Raw genomic sequence first — 18,285 nt, 5'->3', positions numbered from 1 at the left:
GAGTCCGCCTGCCGATGCAGGGGACACGGGTTCGTGCCCCGATCCCGGAAGATCCCACATGCCGCGGAGCGGCTGGGCCCGCGAGCCATGGCCGCGGAGCCTGTGTGTCCGGAGCCTGTGCTCCGCAACGGGAGAGGCCACAGCAGTGAGAGGCCCGCGTACAGCAAAAAAAAAAAAAAAAAAAGAATGGGTTCACGAACACAGAACTGCCAAGTACGAGTAAAGGCCGCAGTGCCCGCAGCTGCAGCATCCCCTCACTTGATGGGCGTCCCAGAGCGCCTCCTGCACCAGACACAGATCGTGAGTTAGGAGACACAGTCCCCTGCCCCCAGAGAGCCCACAAACCAGAACCAAAGACAAACAAGGATTCGCAAGTACAGTAATTGTCATGATGGTGAGTACAGGGTGTTATGAAAACAAAGCTGAAAGTAAATATTAAAAAGACCTAGTGCCCACTAGGCCACAGTGAGATGGCTCACAAGAACTGGAAACACAAGTAAGACTATATTTGGTGATCAGCACGAGTGCCCCGCGCTGGGCCAGAGCAGAAGATAGGCCACGGCAAAGCCACACGCTTGGCGGAAGGATGGAGAAAAGAGAAGACTACCAAAAAATTAAAATTAAAAAGTAAATTTCAAAAAGTATAGCTGTCTTAGCAAAACCCAGACCTCTGAATCTTAACCCCATTCCAAGACATGTTCTTGTAACTTCTCCCTTTAAATGAATACTTACACAGCATTCCGTCCAATAAATATGAAGAAAGGGGAACGTGAGCAGAGCTTTGTTTCCTTCTTTGGGCAGCAGCTCCTCTTTGAATTGAACAAAGTTAGATTCTAGGTGAATCATCTTTGGAGCTCGGCCATAGGACCTATAAACAATTTTTAACAAGTCACTGAAGAAAATAAGAATGTTTAGCAGAAAGAAAAGGAGAAAACAACAACAACAATTTAATCACATCTATGAGTTCAGAAGTACACATAGGGCACCAAGCCTGAACTGTAGCGATTACATATGCTATCCAAAAAGACGCTGTAACTTAGTTTAAACACAGCCCACATGGACATGTCAAGGCTCTCCATAAATCTGTCGGCTTTACTTTGCTTGCAACACAGACTTCTGAGAAAAACGGATGTTAACCTACAGTCACTATAAAAGAAGAAAAGGGTTTCCCAATTGTCAAAAGTGCTGTGTGAAGCTATCAAAGCTTTAAACTGCTCTAATACTTTTGTGACAACCGGTATTATCCAAAAAAGAGAACTGTCTGGTGAAAAAGAACAGGTTTCGTTCACATAGCATAAATAAAATAGTGGTAACCAGCCTCCTCCATTTTTTCTCAACCCAAGAACAAAGGACACAGAGAGAAATCCCACAAGCTGCACTCATCTAACCTATGGCTATCAGAGGGTATGGATGCTGTTTTATTATACTTGTAAAAATAAATTATGCTACATACATCTTTTTTCCATACCTCTATTTTCCACCTCTAGTAGTTGTATCTCTTTTAAATATCTATAGCTGGATTTTGTACTTTTTATCCAATCTAAGGAGTCTCGGTGATTAATAAGCTAAAACCAACCAAATTTAATGTGATTATGCTTGAACTTGTGGATTTTCTATTTCAGCCTCTCTATTTTTTTCTGTCCTTTGAGAGATTAATCAAATTTTCTTTTTCCATCCTTCTTCTCTGTTAGTTTGAAAGTTTAACCATCTATTTCTTTTCTGCTGCTGGTTACATTTTAATTTTTAATATGCATAAACTTAAATTTCCCTCTCAAAGACTACAGTAAATGTCTACCTCTCCGTGAACAAGACAAAGATAGTACACTGTCTTCTCCCTGCTTTCCTCCACAATCTGAAATTTTAGATTTTTTAATTCTTAAAAGCACCGACACCATAATATAGCATAGTATTTATGACTTGCTTGCTGGCAGCTGCTTCCTTTATCCTGTGAATTCATGGTTCATTTTCCTTTTTCTTGAGATACATTCCTTAATTATTTCACAGAGAGTAGTAGAGTTTCTGATCATACATGTCTGAAAATGTTTCCCAACGATCTCCATCCGGTGGCAAGCAGCAAATATAAGATGTGAACAGCACTCTGGAGAGAACACGTGTGGTGCCGTGCGGCCAGAGTGGCAGATCAGGGCCCCCGGCCATCCTGGGCCCAGCTGGCATCCTGTCTCTCCCAAGGCCCGGGGGAGGCTGAGGCAGTCTTCCCGCTTGTATGAGTAAGAATAATACAGAACTCTAGATTCAGAGGTACTTGCCCTCAAGACTCTTCTTAAATGCTGTATTTTATGCTACATTTTAAATGCTGTTAGAGACTGCAAATTCGGTTTTTCTTTTCTCCCTGTTGCTTGGCATGGCTTTTTGTTTGCTTTGTTTTGTTTTCATTCTGCTTGACATTCAGCGGCCCCTACAATCTCCGAACTCACTGCTGGGAAAATCTTGACGCCAGTTCTTCAAGTATCACCTGTCCTCCACCCTCTCTATACTCTCCTTCTGAAACATCTTCTACAGGGACATTGAAACTTCTGGACTTGGCCTTCACGGCTCAGCTTTCCTTTCACGCCTCCAACTCCAGCTCTCAGCATTCAACTCTGGAGTTTCCAAGCACAATCTCCCAACTCACTACTTTGCTTTTCAGCTACACAGCAGTTCACTGCATCAAGTAAAGTTTCTGCTTCAATTTTTCCCAAGATCTAATCAATTAATTTAAAATTTTATCAAACTAATATATATACACTTTAACATGTCAAGTAGTACTAAAGAGCTTTACACACACACACACACACACACAGGCGCGCGCGCACGCGCGCGTGCAGCAGAGGGAACCCTGCCCGGGCCTTCTGTCACCCCTTTCTACCCCTCGCCTACCAAGGTCCTGGGCCCCTGGCCCTGTCACCTGTCAGGGCTCGCCTGCTTCTCAGGGAGCCACCTCTGCAGACACACGGGCTCAGCTTTCCCTCCTATTCCTCTGTCCATCCTCCTTCTCCCAAAGAGGCGTCCACGTCTCTGCTGCCGCCACTTCTGCCCTCCTCTGTCCTTGAACATTTCTCGTTCTCTTTTCTCATTTAGTTTTCAAGAAGGTGAAGAGATGAAAATACGTGTTAAATCTATGCAGTGTCTCTATTTCATTTTTTTCCTCATAACCCCCTTTCCTGTTTCTTCTATCTTTCTGAATGTTTAAATAATGTATACTATTGGAAACCCTTTACAGATTACTCCATTTCTTCAGGTATTAAACTCTTCCGTTTGCTGGACTATTTTCTCTCATTCACAGCACTGGGCCTCTTGAGATGGTGAATAATTTTTCTGTAAGAGAATTCTCCCACATTCTGTACACTCTTCCTATTACATGTAGGTAATTAAATACATTCCTTGTAACACTATAATCGGGCACAAAAATTAGACTAGATTCAATAGAGAGCCTGGATAAGTCATCTAGAATGTTAACTCTTCACGTTAGCAGATTACAAACTGGTGATCAGAAAGGAATAACATGGCAAGAATCAGAATTACATGAACATGAGTAACAACAGGAAATTCTTCATAAACCTTGGTTAAAATCAGATTACTGGTATTAACAAGTCACAATCCAAACATTTTCTACAAATAATATCTAATCTTACCAGAAATTAGTCTTCCAGTAAGATAATTCAAAGTCAATTATTTCCTCAGAACAAGTCATTAGAGGAACAATTACAAACAATAGGGCAAACGGGAGGATTGATTTGGTTTCCCTCCTAATTTTTTTATACATTTATTTAATTTTTTTTTTTTGGCTGTGTTGGGTCTTCGCTGCTGCACGCGGGCTTTCTCTAGTTGCGGTGAGCGGGAACTACTCTTCGCTGCAGTGCACGGGCTTCTCATTGCAGTGGCTTCTCTTGTTGCGGAGCACGGGCTCTAGGTGTGCAGACTTCAGTAGTTGTGGCACGCGGGCTCAGTAGTTGTGGCATGCGAGCTCTAGAGCGCAGGCTCAGTAGTTGTGGCACACAGGCTTAGCTGCTCCGTGGCACGTGGGATCTTCCTGGGCCCGGGGCTCGAGCCCGTGTCCCCTACATTGGCAGGCGGATTCTTAACCACTGTGCCACCAAGGAAGCCTCTCCTTCATAATTTTTAAGTAACATCTTTCTGTACACTTTCTCATCCTTAAGAGAAGAGCCAGGAGCTCAGGGCAGAGAGAAGGCCTCATAAGACAGCAGACAGAGGCACCTGCTCTAATGTGGAATCGGAGTGTGCGTCTGCTTTCCAAAATGCCATGAGGAATCAGAAGCCATTCCTATAAAAGTGGGCCTTCAGCTCAGAAGAAGTGTCCCATTTCTACCGTCTTATGTCTTGTCAAGAAAATCAACACATTCCTTAGAGAAGAAGGCCCACAACTACGTGGCTCCACTCAGTTTCCTGAGAACTCAGCCTTTAACTCTTACTACTTCACGTGCTCACACAAATGCCTACAAAACGAGGAGGGAGATGCAGCGAAAACCAGAGGCGCCGTACCTTCTCCATTCCATCGGTTCTCTTGGAAGCTGCTGGGAGAGCGTCGGATAAACAGAGGTAAATAAATTCTGATCTCCAGCACCTACAACAGGAATAAAAATGGCATTTTTAGGTAAATATAGGAAAAATGGGCTCTAAAATTTATTAATTGGTATTTTTAGGCAACTTAATAATTTAGCAGAATGACATCACAAAACAAGATTTCTTCATATCTTTAAATAAGGGGTCTCAAGAAAAGCCAGCACTTGACACGTGATCTAACTAACCCTCGCCTGGCCTCTCTGAGGTGGGTATGATTCTCCCCCACGAGGAGGAGGAGGATCAGGAAAGTGGAGTCACCTGCCTGGGCTCTGAAAGCTAAGGAGAGGCGGAGCTGGCCCAGCTCCACCCAGCCTCACCCCTGCGTCAGCTCATACAGCTGCTGCTCTCTTCAACTTGGACAAAACAGCCATGAAACTCTAGGCAGAACAGGAAACCCGGACAAGTGAACAGAGTTTCTTCACCAAAATAAGCTCGATATGCGTCCAAATGCCACTAGGAGCCGAGACGCACAATACGCTCTCTGTGCCCACGCCACCCAGGACACCGGACATGCCTGCTCTCGTCCAGTCCACACGGGAAGTCCTGGAGGCAGACCCGACCTCACGGCTGAAGAGGGGGAGCACAAAGCTGGCTGGCTGCGGAGACCAGTGAGGAACCCAGGAGTGTCTGACTCCGCATGCTAAGCTGTTAATTCAGCTCTTTCATCCTAGCTTTGACGGAACTGAAAAATCCACTTAGCTCTCATAAGATGACAGCATAACCATATCGTACTTAGGCTTAAAAAGAACCTTTCGGTAGATGACTCAAATTCTTATACTCAGAGGATCCTCTAACTTTAAGCAAAACCATTTTCCATTTGCTTTTCTATTGACCTTAAAGAAATCATTGGGAATTGATGTGGGCCATTAACACATTTGCTTATTTTGCTATCATGAGCCCTCCAAAAAAACCAAAACAAAACCTTCCCCAAACCACATAACACTGTCAGGTGACTGCTGAGAGGAAGGTGTTTCTGGGCAGCTGAGTTGCTTATCAGAGAGGCAGTGGGGCACAGTGACTGGACACAGATGCTGAAAGGCTGATGGCCTGGTTCCAACCTGAGGTCCACCACCTACCAGCTGAGTAAGCATGGGGAGACCACCGAGCCTTTCTGTGCCTCGGGGACCATCTGTGAAATGGGAATGGGAAAGTAAGAATAGCTCCCAACAGGGCTATGGTGAGACTAAGTGAGTCAACACAAATAACCGTGAACAAGGCCTGACACAAAGTAAATCCTTAATAAGGGTTACTATTAATAATTTATTGTTGACATAAAAACAACTTTTATGTTTTTTTTGTTTTGTTTGTTTGTTTTTTTTGCGGTATGCGGGCCTCTCGCTGCTGTGGCCTCTCCCGTTGCGGAGCACAGGCTCCAGACGCGCAGGCTCAGCGGCCATGGCTCACGGGCCCAGTTGCTCCGCGGCATGTGGGATCTTCCCGGACTGGGGCACGAACCCGTGTCCCCTGCATCAGCAGGCGGACTCTCAACCACTGTGCCACCAGGGAAGCCAACTTTTATGTTTTAACTCATCATTTTTCATCGTGTTCATTTACTTGGTAGTTGTCTTAGAAATCAAAGTAAGAAAACCTTCAGTTAGCTTCAGATTTCTTATCCTTGAGTGCCAACTCCTGCTGTCTCTTTTAAAGGTTCTAAGATTAACATATAAAAATCACTATGGGCTTCCCTGGTGGCGCAGTGGTTGAGAGTCTGCCTGCTGATGCAGGGGACACGGGTTCGTGCCCCGGTCCGGGAGGATCCCACATGCCGTGAAGCGGCTGGGCCCGTGAGCCATGGCCACTGAGCCTGCGTGTCTGGAGCCTGTGCTACGCAACGGGAGAGGCCACAGCAGTGAGAGGCCCGCGTACCGCAAAAAAAAAAAAAAAAGACCACTAAACCTTGCTAAATAGAAATTAGGGCAAACACACAGAAGCCTTCTCCTCTTTCACTTGGTTTTATATATATATATATATATATATATATAGTCCTTGCAATAAAGTCTCACATAAAGGTACGGGGGCGGAGTCAAGATGGTGTACTAGGAGGACGCAGAATTCGCGTCTCCTCACAACTTGGGCACCTACCAGGAACCAGTGGGGGACCACAGACACCTAAAGGGACAGGAGGAACCCCCAACAACTGGGTAGGATGTGGGGGGAGTGAGGAGGGAGGAGAAGTGGAGGCGGGAGGGGACTGGTACCCCTGAGGGGTGGCTGGGGGAGGGGAAGGGATCCCACACCTGAAGGGGGGAATTGGGGGACCACTGGGAGGGCAGAGGGTCCAAAGGGAGCGTGGCCAGGTTTCCCCTGCCCAGGAGCCTACTGAGATCCTGGGCCTGATCCTGTGCCCACCGAGGCCCCCTTCAGCTGCGAGGGTCCCAAGGGAATGGGAGGGAGGGAAGGGGGAGCAAAAGTAAAGGCCGGACCTCCGGGACCAGCACCCCTGAGGGGCGGCTGGGGGAGGGGAGGAGTTCCTACACCCAGCGGGACCCACCCACGCACAGTTAGGGGTCCAGCAGCCACAAGGGAGATCCTGGGGGAGATGGTGGGGAGGAGTGTGAAGGAACGGAAGGGAACGGGGCCAGCACTTTCCCTGTCCACTTAGGCACCAGGGAGCCTGTTGGGCTCCCAGGCCTAATCCTCTGCCCTCCCAGCCTCCCTCCTGCTGCGCAGAGCCCAAGCCCCGCCCCTACACTTGGAGACCCGCTCCAATGCGCTGGGCCTAAACCCCACCCACACCCCCCCACTCAGGGCCCTACCTCCAGACTCCGAGCTCCACACTGCAGAGGCCCTCCTTTCCACGTGCTGCCTCTCCCCTTCCGCCCTAAGCAGAGGCCCCGCACCACGCTCAAACGTCACCCCCCCACCCGCCTAGGTCCCGCCCCACCCTAAACCCTACCCCTGCCTAAGTTCCACCCCCACCTGAACTCCACCCTCATAGCCAAGGCTTCTTTATGTTGTTGTTGTTTTTACCTCTTTTAGATTGGGGTTCTGTTTCACCTTGTTGATTCATTGTTGTTGATTCTTTTAGAATTTTATTTTTCCGAATAAATCTTTTCTTTTTCTAATTTTATTTTATTCTTTATACTTTGTTAGTGATCTCTCTTTTTGGTTTGTTCGCCCCCCCTTTTCTTCTTTTTTTTTTCTTTTTTCTGTTGTGGTTTTATTTCACATTGTTGCAGTTGTTTCAATTATAGTTTTATTTTTCCTAATATACCTTTTATCTTTCCAATTTTATTTTTTTATTCTTTGATATTGTACTGCACTTTTCTTTCTTTCTTCCTTTTTTTTTTTTTTTTACCGTGCCACAAAGCTTGCAAGATCTTGGTTCCCAGGCCAGAGGTCAGGCCCGAGCTCCTGTGGTGGGAGCTCCGAGTCCAAACCACTGAACTAACAGAGAACTTCAGACCCCAGGGAATATTAATTGGAGTGAGGCCTCCCGGAGGTCCTCATCTCAGCACCAAGACCCAGCTCTATCCAACCGCCTACAAACTCCAGTGCTTGACGTCTCAGTCCAAACAACCAGTAAGACAGGAACACAGCACCACCCATCAAAAAAAAAAAAAAAAAAAAAGAAACAACAAAAAAATGTTACAGATGAAGGACCAAGGTAAAAAGCTACAAGGCCAAATAAATGAAGACGAAACAGGCAACCTACCTAAAAAACAAATTCAGAGTAATAACAGTAAAGATGATCCAAAATTTCGGAAACAGAATGGAGAAAATACAACAAACATTTAACAAGGACCTAGAAGAACTAGAGCAAACAGTGATGAACAACACAATTACTGAAATTAAAAATACTCTAGAAGGAATCAATAACAGAATAACTGAGGTGGAAGAATGGCTAAGTAAGCTGGAAGATAAAATGGTGGAAATAACTGCCAGGGAGCAGAATAAAGAAAAAAGAATGAGAGGAACTGAGGACAGTCTCAGAGACCTCTGGGACAACATTAAACGCACCAACATTCAAATTATAGGGGTCCCAGAAGAAGAAGAGAAAAAGAAAGGGTCTGAGAAAATATTTGAAGAGATTATAGTCAAAAACTTCCCTAACATGGGAAAGGAAATAGTCAATCAAGTCCAGGAAGCGCAGAGAGTACCATACAGGATAAACCCAAAGAGAAACACACCAAGACACATATTAATCAAACTATCAAAAATAAAATACAAAGAAAAAATATTAAAAGCAGCAAGGGAAAAGCAACAAATAACATACAAGGGAATCCCTATAAGCTTAACAGCTGATCTTTCAGAAGAAACTCTGCAAGCCAGAAAAGAGTGGCAGGACATATTTAACTAAAGTGATAAAAGGGAAAAACCTACAACCAAGATTACTCTACCCAGCAAGGATCTCATTCAGATTCGATGTAGAAATTAAAACCTTTAGAGACAAGGAAAAGATAACGGAATTCAGCACCACCAAACCAGCTTTACAACAAATGCTAAAGAAACTTCTCTAGGCAGGAAACACAAGAGAAGGAAAAGACCCACAAAAACAAACCCAAAACAACTAAGGAAATGGTAATAGAAACATACATATTGGGCTTCCCTGGTGGTGCAGTGGTTGAGAGTCTGCCTGCCGATGCAGAAGATGTGGGTTCATGCCCCGGTCCAGGAAGATCCCACATGTTGCGGAGCGGCTGGGCCCACGAGCCATGGCCACTGAGCCTGCGCGTCCGGAGCCTGTGCTCCGCAACAGGAGAGGCCACAACAATGAGAGGCCCGCGTACCGCAAAAAAAAAAAAAAAAACAAAACAGAAAACATATCGATAATTACCTTAAATGTAAATGGATTAAATGCTCCAACAAAAAGACATAGACTGGCTGAATGGATACAAAAACAAGACCCGTATATATGCTGTCTACTGGAGACCCACTTCAGACCTAGAGACACATACAGACTGAAAGTGAGGAGATGGAAAAACATATTCCATGCAAATGGATGTCAAAGGAAAGCTGGAGTAGCAATTCTCATATCAGACAAAATAGACTTTAAAATAAAGACTATTACAAGAGACAAAGAAGGACACTACATAATGATCAAGGGATCAATCCAAGAAGAAGATATAACAATTTAAAATATTTATGCACCCAACACAAGAGCACCTCAATACATAAGGCAAATGCTAACAGCCATAAAAGGGGAAATCGACAGTAACACAATCATGGTAGTGGACTTTAACACCCTACTTTCACAAATGAACACATCATGCAAAATGAAAATAAATAAGGAAACACAAACTTTAAATGACACATTAAACAAGATGGACTTAATTGATATTTATAGGTCATTGCATCAAGAAACAACAGAATACACTTTCTTCTCAAGTGCTCATGGAACATTCTCCAGGATAGATATCTTGATAGATATCTTGGGTCACAAATCAAGCCCTGGTAAATTTAAGAAAATTGAAATCGTATCAAGTATCTTTTCCGACCACAACGCTATGAGACTAGCCACCAATTACAGGAAAAAAAACTGTAAAAAATACAAACACATGGAGGCTAAACAATACGTTACTAAATAACCAAGAGATCACTGAAGAAATCAAAAAATACCTAGAGGGGCTTCCCTGGTGGCGCAGTGGTTGGGAGTCCGCCTGCCGATGCAGGGGACACGGGTTCGTGCCCAGATCCCGGAAGATCCCACATGCCGCAGAGCGGCTGGGCCCGCGAGCCATGGCCGCGGAGCCTGTGTGTCCGGAGCCTGTGCTCCGCAACGGGAGAGGCCACAGCAGTGAGAGGCCCGCGTACAGCAAAAAAAAAAAACCTAGAAACAAATGACAATAAAAAAACACAATGACCCAAAACCTATGGGATGCGGCAAAAGCAGTTCTAAGAGGGAAGTTTATAGCAATACAATCCTACCTCAAGAAACAAGAAAAATCTCAAATAAGCAACCTAACCATATACCTAAAGCAATTAGAGAAAGGAGAACAAAAAAACACCCAAAGTTAGCAGAAGGAAAGAAATCATAAAGATCAGATCAGAAATAAATGAAAAAGAAATAAAGGAAACAATAGCAAAGATAAATAAAACTAAAAGCTGGTTCTTTGAGAAGATAAACAAAATTGATAAACCATTAGCCAGACGCATCAAGAAAAAAAGGTAGAAGACTCAAATCAACAGAATTAGAAATGAAAAAGAAGTAACAACTGACACTGCAGAAATACAAAGGATCATGAGAGATTACTACAAGCAACTGTATGTCAATAAAATGCACAACCTGGAAGAACTGGACAAATTCTTAGAAAAGCACAACCTTCCAAGACTGAACCCGGAAGAAACAGAAAATATAAACAGACCAATCACAAACACTGAAATTTAATCTCTGATTAAAAATCTTCCAAGAAACAAAAGGCCAGGACCAGATGGCTTCACAGGCGAATTTTATCAAACATTTACAAAAGAGCTAACACCTATCCTTCTCAAACTCTTCCAAAATACAGCACAGGGAGGAACACTCCTAAGCTCACTCTATGAGGCCACCATCACCCTGATACCAAAAGCAGACAGAGATGTCACAAAAAAAGATATCTCTGATGAACACAGATGCAAAAATCCCCAACAAAATACTAGCAAACAGAATCCAACAGCACATTAAAAGGATCATACGCCATGATCAAGTGAGGTTTACCCCAGGAATGTAAGGATTCTTCAATATATAGAAACCAATCCATGTGATACACCATATTAACAAATTGAAGGATAAAAAGTCATATGAAAATCTCAATAGATGCAGAAAAAGCTTCTGACAAAATTCAACCCCCATTTATCATAAAAACTCTCCAGAAAGTAGGGATAGAGGGAACTTACCTCAACATAATAAAGGCCATATATGACAAACCCACAGCCAACATCGTTCTCAATGGTGAAAAACTGAAACCATTTCCTCTAGTCTCAGGAACAAGACAAGGTTGTCCACTCTCACCACTATTATTCAACATAGTTTTGGAAGTTTTAGCCACAGAAATCAGAGAAGAAAAGAAATAAAGGGAATCCAAATCGGAAAAGAAAAAGTAAAGCTGTCACTGTTTGCAGATGATGTGATACTATACACAGAGAATCCTAAAGATGCTACCAGAAAACTACTAGAACTAATCAATGAATTTGGTAAAGCAGCAGGATACAACATTAATGCACAGAAATCTCGCATTCCTATACACTAATGATGAAAAATCTGAAAGAGAAATTAAGGAAACACTCCCATTTACCACTGCAACAAAAAGAATAAAATACCTAGGAATAAACCTACCTAAGGAGACAAAAGACCTGTATGCAGGAAACTATAAGACACTGATGAAAGCAATTAAAGATGATACAAACAGATGGAGAGGTATACCATGTTCTTGGATTGGAAGAATCAACATTGTGAAAATGACTCTACTACCCAAAGCAATCTACAGATTCAATGCAATCCCTATCAAACTACCAATGGCATTTTTCACAGAACTAGAGGAAAAAATTTCACAACTTGTATGGAAACACAAAAGACCCCGAATAGCCAAAGCAATCTCGAGAAAGAAAAATGGAGCTGGAGGAATCAGGCCCCCGTACTTCAGACTATACTACAAAGCTACAGTAATCAAGACAGCATGGTACTGGCACAAAAACAGAAATAGTGATCAATGGAAAAGGATAGAAAGCCCAGAGATAAAACCACACACACATATGGGCACCTAATTTATGACAAAGGAGGCAAGAATATACAATGGAGAAAAGACAGCCTCTTCAATAAGTGGTACTGGGAAAACTGGACAGCTACATGTAAAAGAATAAAATTAGAACACTTCCAAACACCGTACACAAAAATAAACTCAAAATGGATTAAAGACCTAAATGTAAGGCCAGACACTATAAAACTGTTAGAGGAAAACATAGGCAGAACACTCTATGACATAAATCACAGCAAGATCCTTTTTGACCCACCGCCGAGAGAAATGGAAATCAAAACAAAAATAAACAAATGGGACCTAATGAAACTTAAAAGCTTTTGCACAGCAAGGGAAACCATAAACCAGACGAAAAGACAACCCTCAGAATGGGAGAAAATATTTGCAAGAAAAGCAACTGACAAAGGATTAATCTCCAAAATATACAAGCAGTTCATGCAGCTCAACATCCAAAAAACAAACAACCCAATCCAAAAATGGGCAGAAGACCTAAATAGACATTTCTCCAAAGAAGATATATAGATTGCCAACAAACACATGAAAGGATGCTCAGCATCACTAATCATTAGAGAAATGCAAATCAAAACTACAATGAGGGGCTTCCCTCGTAGCGCAGTGGTTGAGGGTCTGCCTGCCAATGCAGGGGACACGGGTTCATGCTCCGGTCCGGGAAGATCCCACATGCTGCGGAGTGGCTGGGCCCGTGAGCCATGGCCGCTGAGCCTGCGTGTCCAGAGCCTGTGCTCCGGAACAGGAGAGGCCACAACAGTGAGAGGCCCGCGTACTGCAAAAAAAAAACTACAATGAGGCATCACTTTACAACAGTCAGAATGGCCATCGTCAAAAAATCTAGAAACGATAAATGCTGGAGAGGGTGTGGAGAAAAGGGAACCCTCATTGCACTGTTGGTGGGAATGTAAATTGATACAGCCACTATGGAGAACGGTATGGAGGTTCCTTAAAAAACTACAAATAGAACTACCATATGACCCAGCAATCCCACTACTGGGCATATGCCCTGAGAAAACCATAATTCAAAAAGAGTCATGTACCACAATGTTCATTGCATCTCTATTTACAATAGCCCGGAGCTGGAAACAACCTAAGTGTCCATCATCGGATGAATGGATAAAGAAGACGTGGCACATATATACAATGGAATATTACTCAGCCATAAAAAGAAACGAAACTGAGCTATTTGTAATGAGGTGGATAGACCTAAAGTCTGTCATACAGAGTGAAGTAAGTCAGAAAGAGAGAGACAAATACCGTATGCTGACACATATATGTGGAATTTAAGAAAAAAATGTTATGAAGAACCTAGGGTTAAGACAGGAATAAAGACACAGACCTACTAGAGAATGGACTTGAGGATATGGGGAGGGGGAAGGGTAAGCTGTGACAAAGTGAGAGAGAGGCATGGACATATATACACTATCAAACGTAAAACAGACAGCTAGTGGGAAGCAGCTCAGCTCGGTGCTTTGTGATCACCTAGAGGGGTGGGATAGGGAGGGTGGGAGGGAGACGCAAGAGGGAGGGGATGTGGGGATATACGTACACGTATAGCTGATTCACTTCTTTATACAGCAGAAAGTAACACAACGTTGTAAAGCAATTATACTCCGATAAAGATGTTAAGGGAAAAAAGAAAAGAAAAACCTATGTACAGAGTAAACAAATAAAGTGCCTCTTACACGCCCCCTCCCAAGTGTCCCCCACAGGAAATCCTGTTATACAATATAAAACTTGTCTAAGTGGAGACTATAAAGTAACAATTTTTCTTATATTCAATCATAACATAAATCTTTAATCTGTGTCCTAAATTTAATTTTAAAAGATTATAGGTCAATTAGCACATCTGTCAAGGGCAAAGACGTCATCTGACAATAACTGGGGACTTAACAAGTGACCATTTGATCTCAGCGCCTGTTAGGAGCTAAACTGTGTCCCTGAAAAATTCATATGTTGAAATCCTAACCCCCAGTACCTCTGAATGTGCCTGTATTTGCAGATAAGGTCTTGAAAAGATGATTAAGTTAGAATGGGGGCTTTAGAATGGGCCCTGATCCAATCTGACTGGCATCCTTATAAGAGAAAGTGTGGATACACAGACTCTGGGGTGGGAAAAGACCGCATGAGGACACAGCAAGAAGAAGGCTGGCCACCTCCAAGCCAAGGAGGGAGGTCTCAGAAGCCAACCCTGTCGACACTTGGATCTGGACTTCAGCCACCAGAATTGTGAGAAAACAAGTTTCTGTTGTTTAAGCCACCCAGTCTGTGGTATTTTGTTATGGCAGCCCTAGCCAACTGATACAGCGCCCCTGATTTACATTTGAAGGTCAAATTCTTCTCACCCATTGAAATTCTACATTGATTGAACATGAAGAAAAGCCTCCATGATTTTCTCAGAATATATAGCTATTATTAATGATAATACTCCTAAGTCTTTATATTGAGTATTATGAAAAATAGAGATTTCTTTGAAAATGAGCTATAGAGAGCCAGAGCTCTAAAAGAGAGGGACAGGAAAGAGCTTAGGTGTAAAACCCCGAAAGAATTAAATCTAGGCTTATGTGATAGGTAATTAAATTAACAGTGTATACTTTGTAGCTCCCCAAAATAGCCCAACCACTTAGCAGAAAAGCCATTCGAGTTCTGAGGTCTGAATTGTAAGAGCCACTTCGTTTTGATCCCATGGGCAACAGGAGCATGAGAAAACCCAGTAAGGATTCAGTTGTTAGAAAACAGCTACTAGAAGCAAAAATGAGGCTTAAGATGGATGTGTTCAGAGAACCCTGTTCAGAAAACTGCTGTGTTTATTTTTCTTACTCAAGAGGCCTATTAAAAGCGTCAACTCAGACTATTTATTTCAACAACTAAGATTTCTTTCTTTCTTTCTTTCTTTTTTTTTTTTTGGTGAGAGGGGGGAGACATCAAAATAATTTGTAAAGGTAATTCAAAGCACAATCCCATTAATATTGGGTTGGCCAAGAAGTTCCTTCAGTTTTTAAGTAAAAATAAAAGACATTTTTCATTTTCACCAAGAACTTACTGAACAATGTATTCACTGTTTTGTCCCACTACCTCTGCCATTTTTCAGGCAACTTCATAATTCCATCTTTCCAAAACTTTTTATCTTTTTGAGCAAAGAACTGTTCCAGGTGCCTTTTACAGTCTTCCAGGGAATGGAAACTTTTTCCGTTAAGAGAATTTTGTAAAGACCGAAATAAATGGAAATCTGAAGGTGCAACGTGGTGAATATGACGGATGAATCAGAACTTCCCAGCCAAGCTGTAACCGTTTTTGCCTGGTCATCAAAGAAACATGCGGTTTTGTGTTATCCTGATGGAAGATTATGTGTTTTCTGTTGACTAATTCTGGACGCTTTTCGTCGAGTGCTGCTTTCAGTTGGTGTAATTGGGAGCAGTACTTGTTGGACTTAATCGTTTGGTTTTCCAGAAGGATCTCATAATAGAGGACTCCCTTCCAACCCCACCATATACACAACATCACCTTCTTTGGATGAAGACCGGCCTTTGGTGTGGTTGGTGGTGGTTCATTTCGCTTGTCCCACGATCTCTTCCTTTCCACATTATTGTACAGTGTCTACTTTTCATAGCCCATCACAACTTGTTTTAAAAATGGAACGTTTTCATTATGTTTCGGTAGAGAATTGCATGCAGAAATATGGTCAAGGCTTTTTTCGCCTATGTGGAACCCAAACACCAAAGCAATTCACATAACCAAGCTGGTGCAAATGATTTTCAATGCTTATTTGGATATCTTGAGTATGTCGGCTATCTCCTGCATGGTATAACATTGATTGTTTCTCAATTATTGTTTCGATTTGGTCACTATCAACTTCAACTGGTCTACCCGACCGTGGAGCATCATCCAGTGAGAAATCTCCAGCACGAAACTTCGCAAACCACTTTTGGCACGTTCGATCAGTCACAGCACCTTCTCCATACACTGCACAAATCTTTTTTTGTGTTTTCAGTTGCGTTTTTACCTTTCTTGAAATAATCTAGCATAATATGCCGAAAATGTTGTTTTTCTTCCACCTTCAATATTAAAATGGCTACACAAAAATTCACCAATTTTGCTAAGTTTTTTTTTAAACGCACGCTGATATGACAGCTGTCACAATACAATCTAACAAAATTGTTTCAAATGAAGTTAAAGACAACTAAGCGCTACCAGAGCCATCTTACGGAAAAAACGGAACGAACCTTTCAGCCAACCCAATATAAACCTCTCTCTCCCTGTGTGTGTGTGTGTCTCGTCACTCACTTGGGGACACGTGGATATGAGGATGGGGCCAGTTAGGGCACCCACAGGCAGCTCCAGGGGCGTCTGCGGACCATCAGCATCGGCGCGTGGCAGCACCCAGGCCGGAGCAATGACTGACGACAGGCAGAGGGGCCCCTCAAACGTAAAGGGAAACATCAGGGGACAGTGGCCTTGCTCTGCAGAGGGATGCAGGCACTCCGTCTGGATGGTGCCCAGGCTCGCTGGCACCTGACCCCAGGCTGGGTCTAAGCCCAAAGGCTGAGGAGAGCCCAGATCTGACGCTCCACGAGAAAGGGGGGCAGAGCCCTGGGTTTCTGATTATCTGAACCTGTTGTCTTATTTACGCCAGTTGTGATTAGATTTGCTGTTCCACGCAGTCAGATGACTGATGCAGACCTTCGCTATTTCCTGAATTATGACTGCATGCTCTGAGATTTTTAGAAGCATATATTCATGTATTAATCATGTAATTTTAAACTTTCTTTGTTAAAAGCAGATAAGAACTAATTAAACACGGGGCGGGGGGAAGAATTCAGAAAGATGATTTCAGTGACTTAAGCATAAATGGATCATATTTCAACAAACTCAGCTTAACATTTTCTTAAAAATTTTAAAACAGAAGGACAATTATAAAGTAGTTAACTTTTACCAGAGTAAAAAGACACTAACACATGTCCAACAAAACATAAATAACTACAGATAAAGATGTATCATTCAGATTTTATTTATTTGTTTGTTTATTTTTGGCCACGCTGTGCGGCTTGTGGAGTCTTAGTTCCCCGACCAGGGACTGAACCCAGGCCACAGCAGTGAAAGCGCCGAGTCCTAACCACTGGACCACCAGAGAATTCCCTCATTTGGATTTTAGATGACCAACGCTAAAACAGTAAAAAGCTGGCTATTTTTGAAACAACTCTAGTTTTCAAAGAAGTCGATTATAACTAAAAATAGAAATGTGTAGGCTAGACAGTCTTTTAGACCCAAGATGCTATCACTAAGATGAGAGTCTAAGCAAAGCTGAGTAACAGGCCCAGACAGACCCATGAGGATGCAGCAGACCCACCTCGGCCGGCCATGGCCAGGGCCAGTCACACATCATCTGTTGCACCCTTCACCATCCTAAAGAACAATGAAAACTTTCAATCATTTTACGCACAAAACTTTTATTTTAGGGTCCACTAGAACTGCAAATCCACAAAGTTACTTAGTGTCAAAGCATTTTTAAAATTCAGATTTTCAATCTTAACAGGCAATTGCAACCAGAACAGAATCAGTCTTACATTGATACTTAAAGAGCAGAGAACTGAGTCCACAGCCCTGCTCTGTGTGAAAATGCCTCCCGCAGATAAACAGGCAGTGAATGCTTCATCCTCCTGAAAATCTACATCCAAACCAAACCGTGCAAAGTGGTTCCATTAGCGGGAGGAGATTACAGAGGGGCTCACAGTCTGCATCTCAGGAATGTGGGATGTCTAAACTAGACTAAAATAAAGGCACATATTCTCTTAGTCTAGAAGAAAAATGTTTGTATCTATGTTCAAAAAGCCATACATTCGTTGTTGCTAATGTTCCTGTAATGTTTATGTAATAATTTTTAAAAGATTTTAGCACTCGGTTATGACATAAGATTGAATTTGGCACTAAACAGTCTGTAGAAAAAGTAGCGTAAGTTACCAAATGTGGTTTGAATGCTCCAGAGCTACCAATTATGCCTCGGGGGAAACTGAAAAAAGTC

General features: G+C 42.8%; 1 protein-coding gene across 7 annotated transcripts in view; it reads right to left on the bottom strand.

Moving 5' to 3' along the window:
* TRAPPC10 (trafficking protein particle complex subunit 10) overlaps positions 1-18,285 on the bottom strand; it is a 91,560-nt gene that overhangs the window by 57,115 nt on the left and 16,160 nt on the right. For 4 of the 7 annotated variants that reach the window (XM_082624497.1, XM_082624491.1, XM_082624494.1 and 1 more), the window contains exons 2-3: positions 4,501-4,582; positions 733-868 (exon numbers count right to left, since the gene is read on the bottom strand). In XM_082624497.1, coding sequence (XP_082480623.1) covers positions 733-868; positions 4,501-4,582 — 218 coding nt within the window. Of the gene's footprint in view, positions 1-732; positions 869-2,877; positions 3,418-3,632; positions 4,476-4,500; positions 4,583-18,285 lie in introns of those variants that run through there. The other 3 variants (XM_082624493.1, XM_082624492.1, XM_082624496.1) reach the window with 3 other exon arrangements.

The sequence above is a fragment of the Mesoplodon mirus genome (genome assembly GCF_964341445.2).
Source record: "Mesoplodon mirus genome assembly, chromosome: 6".
Taxonomy (NCBI): domain Eukaryota; kingdom Metazoa; phylum Chordata; class Mammalia; order Artiodactyla; family Ziphiidae; genus Mesoplodon; species Mesoplodon mirus.
This window is presented reverse-complemented; position numbering and strand designations above follow the sequence as displayed.